Raw genomic sequence first — 8,116 nt, 5'->3', positions numbered from 1 at the left:
TTTTTCATTTCAAAATATGAAAATTATTTTCATTTTTTCCTATATCTACTTAATTGTTATGTATCTCTTTGTTTATGACTGTGCAGGTTTTTTGTGGTGGCCAACTCTCTAGTTTGTGGATATCTAGTTCTTTCTCTTATCCTATCGTTACTCCACATAGTTAAGAGTAGCGCGGTGAAAAGTAAATTGCTCCTCGTTGTGCTTGACACGGTAAATTTTTTTGTATAATTTTATTTTTGTAAAATTTTACGCTAACTGTTTTAAAGGACAAAATTATATTTTCTCTGTTAAAATGCACTAGTTATTAAAGTAAGAAATGGTCTAAATATCTAAAGGATTCTTTTCTCTTTTTTTCACAAACAAATAGATATACATCTAACTAACTTGAATTGGTCGAGTAGTCAACTCACTCGTCCGTTTAAATAAGTGTAAGAGATTCGAATCCTACCTTATACATGCAGTAACTCATTAGCCAATGACAAACCCAACTTAAATTTATGACTGATTAGTCCTTAATCTATCAGACTAAAATATACCGTTTTTTTTTTTTTAAGTAAGAGCTCAACACTCAAGTGGAGCAGAGTAGCACTAATACAATAACAATAAAGACATAACAACTCCTATGTGATCTCTGGCATAGCCATCAACAACATGAGTTATTTACAACACCATTCCGTAGCACAAGAAAATGATTGTTCCACACAGTCTCCAATTCCTGTTATCTTGCTGTGAAATATGGCATCATTCTGGCGCAACCAAATAATCCATATAACTGAGAAGAATCCAACTATCCAAAACTTGCGCCTCTCTTTTCTCATCGGCACGGATCTCCAACTCTCAAAAAGCTCTTTCAAGGTCCTAGGGACAACCCACGTCTGTCCAAACGCTAAGATCCAAGCACACCACACCTGCCAAGAGTACTCACAAGTAATAAATAAATGTTGTATATTCTCAACATCTTTCTTACACAGCACGCACAAAACCTCATTCTGTTGTAGGATCCCCAACCTACTTAGCCGGTCCTTTGTATTGACCCGCCCTACTAGTACAAACCAAGCAAAGGCGGGACTAGGCCTTTCCAGATCTCCTTTGTGAACTTGTATCTCAGAAGCTCCTCCTCTAAAGTCTCTTCCTGCAAAGCCTGCAAAAATAAATTAGTAGAATAAATGCCTTCCTTATCAAATTTCCACACCACTCTATCTTGTACATCTGCTATCAGTCTAACAGATTGCAAGACATGAAGCAGTTGGTTCAGAGTATCTGTCTCCCATTGTTGTAGTTCTCTTCTCCATTGGAAGTGCCAAACCCACTCTATCCCATCCCAGAATCCACACTCCCCAATTACTGATCCTTTTTGGTTTGAAATTAAGAAGAGTCTCATAAATGAGTCTTTCAGCTTCCCCACTTGCAACCATGTATCCTCCCAAAATCTGGTGGATCTTCCATCTCCTACTTCCATAGCAAGGCCATCAATCATCTTCTGCCTGACATGTTTCTCCCTTATTTGCACTTGACATATGTCTCTCCACGGACCCCGTCTCTTCGGCAATGTCTGAGTTGACAGCAAGTGATTTGGGTTCAAGCTATTGTAGGAGTATACAATCTTCTTCCATAGAGGGCAGTCCTCCTTAGAGAACCGCCACCACCATTTAAACAGTAAGGCTTTATTCCGGATCACCGCATCACCCACCCCTAATCCTCCTAGCTTCTTCAGTGCCTAGATCAGCTCCTACTTCACAAGGGCCATACCAGGTCGACCATCGTCCTTCCTCCAAAAGAACCTCCTCTGCAAGGATATAATTCTTTGTGTAACCACATTAGGCATCTTGTACAAACTCAGGTAATAGGTAGGTAGGCTGTTAATTACCAACTTAATAAGTACCAGTTTACCAGCCTTACTAAGGACCTTTGCTTTCCATAAGCTGAGTTTCTCTTCCACCTTATCTAGAACCGGCTTCCAAGTTTTTACCAACCGCGGATTTTCTCCTAGGCTAATGGCAAGATACCTCATCGATAGAGCTGCCTCTTGACAACCTAGTAGCTGGCACATCCGATCAACCTACTCCGAACTGCAGTTCACTGGTATCAAGTTAGACTTCTCAAAATTAATGCTCAAGCCAAACATCATTTCGAAGCACCTCAGAAGCCTTTTATAGTTCCTCATTGTCTCCTCCTCCGGCGGACAAAATAATATAGTGTCATCAGCAAATTGTAAATATGATAGCTCTATATTATCTCTACCGACTAAGAGTGGAGATATCCGACCATTTCTAACCGCCTCTCCAATCATCCTGTTAAGCACGTCCACCACTAGAACAAACAAAAACGGCGATAAAGGGTCGCCTTGACGTAGTCCTCTCTCCATTTTGAATGGTTTCGATGGTGACCCATTAACTAGAATAGAGATAGAAGCCGATGTAAGACACTCCTTAACCCACGCCCTCCATGTTCTTCCGAAGCCCATCTTCTCCAGCACAGTATCAACAAAGCACCATTTGACTCTATCATAGGCTTTTTGGAAGTCAAGTTTAACAATCGTTAATGCCTTCTTCTTCAGTTTCAACCATTGCACAGTTTCACAAGCAATTAATGCTCCATCATGTATCTTTCTCCCCTTCACAAAGGCACTATGTGATTCTCCAACTAGGCCTGGCATAACACTCCTCATCCTTCGTGTCAGCAATTTAGAGATTACCTTATAGACACACCCAACCATACTGATAGGTCTGAGATCTCTTATCTCCTTAGCCCCAACGAATTTCAGAGCGAGCGCTACCCAGGTGACATTAGCTTCTGCCGGCAGTCTTGCTGTTTGAAAGAAATCCATCACAGCTACAGTGAACTCTGTTCCAATCTCATCCCAGCACTTTTTTATAAAATACATGTTGTATCTGTCACTCCCTGGAGCCTTCAAAGATTCACAATCCCAAACTGCCTCCTTCACTTCCTCTATTGATAGTAGTGCTTCTAAGGTTTCCGCTTCCTCCCTCTCTAGACGATTAACTAATCCATCCCTAAAGGTCACCCTTGGGGACGCTTCCTGGTGGTACAGGCACTTGTAAAAGTTCCGAACCACAATCTTGATTCTTGCTTGATTCCTCACTAGCCTCCCATTAATCACCAATGACTCAATCCGGTTATTCCTTCTTCTCGCCGAAGCTATATTATGGAAGTACCTTGTGTTTCGATCCATCTCATTGGTGTGTCGAGATCTTGACATTTGCTTCCAATGCATCTCCTGTCTTAGATACCACTTTTCGCAAAAACTCACTAATGCCCAACTCCTAGCCTCTGTTGTACCGTCATACTGTCTGCTACTAACCATATTATCTACCTTCCTGATTTCTTCCTCAAGCTTCTTAATTCACTCAGCCATATTCCCAAAATGCTGCCTATGCCATCTACGTAGTGGTTCTGACAGTGCTTTCATCTTCTGTAAGAATTGTACATCACCCAGTTTCCTCCATTCTTCCTTCACCATTCTCAAAAACCCTTCATGCGTGAACCACGAGTCCAAGCTACGGAATGGTCGTGGACCCTCAACTCTTCTGCTGTCTTCCATAACCAAAGGACAGTGATCCGATAAGCCTCTCGGACCACTCCTTAGACGCGTCTCCAGGTACACATCAAGCCACCCCAAGGAGACTAGGCTCCTATCAATGCGACTGCACGACTGTCCTCTGAACCAAGTATACTTTCAGTCATTCAGAGCCAAATCAATCAACTCCATATCATTTATCCATGTCCTAAATTCTGCCGCAGACGCTGGTAATGTAGTCGCTCCTTTTCTTTCCTCCAAATGCAAAATTTCATTAAAATCCCCCAAAAAACAAAGCGGCACCTGACACAATCCTGCAATATAACTCAATTCTTTCCACATGGAGATCTTCTCAGCTCTCTCATGCAATCCATACACTAAGAAAATAGCACAATGAAAGTTATCTTTTACCACAACTCCTTCTATACACAACCATCTATCCCCTTTATAGCAGTTATACAGTTTAAAATCCGCTCCATCCCACATTAGCAATAACCCTCCAGAAGTCCCAATAGAACTGAGAGACTCCCAACATGTTCTGTCGCTTCCCTAGATACGCACAACATCAAATTTATTTATTAGTTCCTTTTTTGTTTCTATTAGGCCCAGCATATCCAGCCTAAACTTATTTTTGAAAGTATTTAGCATACTAACTTTTGCAGCACCTCCCAACCCCCGTATATTCCAAGAACTAAAAATCATTTAACGAAACTATTATACACCTGTTTTCGGTTTTTTGGCCGGCTTCTTTGGACTTTTTCTTTTTGCTTAGCCTGCCTCCATTTCATAGCAATAGCTTCATTCTGCTCTTGTAAAATAGCCATGATGTCCTCCTCATCACTGCATTGTGCTCCTGACTCCACAGCTAGTTTTCAAGCCGCTTTATTCTCAGCTATTTCCTCTTCGCAACTCGGCCTCTGTTCCTCAGTATCTGGATTCCTACCATCATCCAAACGATCTCCCATCTCCGAACCTGATTCTGGATTATTCTCCCTTTCTTCATCCTGTCCGTTGCCGTTCTGATTCAATCCATCTAGCAAGATCTCCCCCTCTTCCAGTCCCCGAATCCGCCTGTCTACTTCTGGTACATTACATTTCCTGATCAGGCCAACAACAGTACCCTGGCCCATAACTCCTGGAATTCGCGTCCTCCTCGAAGCGTCCAAGTTGCAGGGAGTTTGTTGAACATGTGCAGGTTCAGTGCTCAGGACCTACTCCTTCCTCCGCAACCTTCCTTCATTCTCGTCACTGGTGACTTCCACTGCGGGGGTCAAACCTTCATCAAGCCCGCCAGCCTCTGCCTCTGGTGGACCCTCCTCCATCTCGCCGCGCTGTCCGCAGCCCTCCTTGACCCAGTTTTGCGCCTCGCACCGTGAAACCTTCGATCTTCCAGGCTCCAGGCCCGCTGCTGGCTTGCTCCATCCTTCCCAGGCTGGCAGATCGGACTTACCCCTTACCCCCGACTCGGGGCAGCCTGGACCGTGCTCCCCCTCAGGCCATTTTCCATCGTGCTCGCAGCTGTACCTTGGAGGCGCCGTCTTCACAGGAGTCTGAGTCGTGGACGTGTAGTCATGCCGGGTCGAGGATGGGATCGGGTCAGACCCAACCCGGTTTGGTAGCCCAGCGGGAGGCATAGTCCAGCAAGCCTTTTCCCTCACCTGACAAACGTGGTCCATGAAATTCTTATTGGACTTTTTACTTCCCAGCCCAATATTATGTCTAGTTCTATGATTTATTTGGCAATCTAATCCTTCAGCATAATTATAGGAAGTTGTTTCCTCTGAATCAATATCATATGATCCTTGGGAATCTGCCTTGTCAATTAATGTCGTATTATTGCCGTTTCCTTCAGAAAAATTTGAATTTTGTGATTCCATTCATTCAAATCAAAGCTTGAAATGACCATCCTATCCTTATCTTGTTCCTCATTTTTACGTTCTACCGTCATCAGCACCGCCGCCTGATCGCAATTTGCCATTCTCTGTTCAGCTCCATGATTCAATATGCAACTAGAGCTTCCATGCCACGTCTCTTCTATATTAATCATGTGCCTGTCTCTTGTCTCTTCCTTTATCTTTCGAAAACATTCCTCCCGATACACCTCTCCACCCACTTCTCTTACAAGAACGTCGAATCCACTTGTCCCTATTGTGACGTGAATCCATTTGTTAATCATATCGAAAACACACGTATCGATTAGAACTTTACCCACACTGAATGAGGTACACGATCGCGTTAATTTATCGCACTCTACCACTTCGCCCCATTGCTCCCCTACTCTGCAAAAAGTATCATTCGATCATGCATGCAGTTGAATTCCATAACACTCCAACCAAACTCTTCTAGACTCACTTTGCTCAGTCTCATCCCATCTCCATACCTTATAAAACAATTTTAATAAATCGTTTATTCTAAAAGTGTAGGCCTCTTCAGCACTAAGCACCGTATCGAACGTAATCATTGCTTTGTATGCCCCCAACTCTCTTACCTATGTTACACAAGGCCAGTCCTTATTGACCTTTTCCTGCAGCAACTGAAAATTAATTGCCGATTTCGTACCTCTGACAATGCTTCTCTGTAGCCAAACGACATTTTCATTCGCTATCGGTACTTCTATCTTCTTAGTCCATCCATTACTATTTGGATCTTTGACAGGAACATCTGACGGCTGCCTCCCCGCTTTCAATTCCGCTTCTCCCACACTTGTTATCCGTGTCTGGCTTCCTCCCACTTCGTGCCTGGTGATCACCTTCGCTACTGTACCCTTCGTATTTTTCATCGCATCTCCTCTTCTATATTTGGCTTCACCTACGAACATTCTTTTGCCTCTCAATACCATACCGTTCATTTCTGCAACAGCCTTCAACGCTCCTCCCTTTGTAGTGTAGCGGACAAAAGCAAACAGATATACTTGGCCATTTTTATTCTTTCGCGACAAATATATGTCGATGATTCTACCTGTCTATTTGAATATATTAAAAAGTTCTCTTTTTGATATGTCGCCCGACATATTATCAATGAAAATGAAGAAAGAATCAAACTCCAATCGTTGATACTCTTCTTTGTTCCAAACCCTAGGAATTTTTACCATGTTTATCCAATGTATTTGTTCCCCTCCCTGTGTTTCCCCACGTCGCACTCTCTCTCACTTTCATCTTCCCCACCTCGCACTCACAAACAAGTTCCAGAACTTCTAATTTTTATAGACTAAAATATACCGTGGATAACAAAAAAAAAATATACATAATAAATTATAACTAAAGTTGATTTGATATAATTCACTTAACAAAAATCAATTTATATTTAATGAAAATAACCAACTTAAAAATATATTTACTGATCTCTACAAAATAATCAAAACTTTAAAAAAAACAAAGGTCACTACCTGTTTTATTTGGCTTCTGATTGGTGTTGATTTTTGCTTTTTTTTTTTTCAATTACAAAGAAAACGAGTTATAAGGCCATATTTTGATTAGAAGTGTACGCAGATTAAATCTAGAAGTTGGGTAAAATATATATAGACAAATTAATATCTGCAATTTTTGAGGCTCGAGATCTTGTGAATCGATCAAATCAGATATTATATGATTGAAAAAAAAATATCCTTTCTTTATAATAGAAATTGATTTATTTATAATATTTTTTATTATTTAATCAGAACTTAAGATTAAATAGACGGATACAACTCTAAAATCTGATATTTGATCTTATTTATCTGTGGATCCGATGTGATTGAATTATATGTACAAAATACAAATCAAATATAGGTGATTATCATAAATATTACTGATCAAATTCGAAATTATTGACCAATACTTTTGATAATGAAATACAAGCACTCCATAAAAACAATAATAAATTATTGAAAAAAATTCCATTTCCTTTCCTTAAGAAATATTAAAATAATATTCTTTTTATTTGTAAAATGTACCATTCTCATCTCTTTTATAATTTTTAAAAACCTTTTTCTTTAATCCAATTTAAAATTTGTGTTAACTAACGTTATTTTCTAATGAAATAAATTAATGATTTTTTAAGAAAAAAGTAAACTATTTTTTACAAAAATATCCTTTTGAAAAACTTTTTATTTTTTTTAATTAAATTTTGTTTATCAAATATCTTTTAACAAATTATTTTTCTAGGACTAAATTGTATTTTTACTAAAATATCCTTCAACATATTTTTTAATGATTATCTACATATGTAGTTTAATTTATTTTCAATGTGTATATATATTTCAATATGTATTTTATACTGGTAACAGACTTTCGTGGCTGATTTTGGTATATCCGTAGCATAATCGACTATTTTTTTACGAAGATATTTCTCAATAATTTTTTTAATTACTAAATTATAATTTTACCAAAATTTTTTTAACAATATTTTTGTATGTTTTACTGTTAATCTTGATCATGATATCAATGCATATTATTAAACATGGTTTTACAAATTTGGTTTACCGTTTTTTTTATATATTTTACTATTAGTTTGACAGAAAATAATGTTTCCATTTAATGTTAAAATAATTTGCATTGATATCACAGTTTGATCACTAGAAAAATAATATTAAATGGTATT

General features: G+C 39.2%; 1 protein-coding gene across 1 annotated transcript in view; it reads left to right on the top strand.

The window, feature by feature from the left end:
- LOC107643590 (casparian strip membrane protein 1-like) overlaps nt 1-8,116 on the top strand; it is an 11,753-nt gene that overhangs the window by 1,555 nt on the left and 2,082 nt on the right. The window contains exon 2 of the mRNA XM_016347277.2: nt 87-210. Within this exon, the coding sequence (XP_016202763.1) occupies nt 87-210 (124 nt within the window). The remainder of the gene's footprint in view (nt 1-86; nt 211-8,116) is intronic.

The sequence above is a fragment of the Arachis ipaensis genome, chromosome B05 (genome assembly GCF_000816755.2).
Source record: "Arachis ipaensis cultivar K30076 chromosome B05, Araip1.1, whole genome shotgun sequence".
Taxonomy (NCBI): domain Eukaryota; kingdom Viridiplantae; phylum Streptophyta; class Magnoliopsida; order Fabales; family Fabaceae; genus Arachis; species Arachis ipaensis.
The sequence above is the reverse complement of the archived record's forward strand: the minus strand, read 5'-3'. Positions and strand labels throughout refer to the sequence as shown.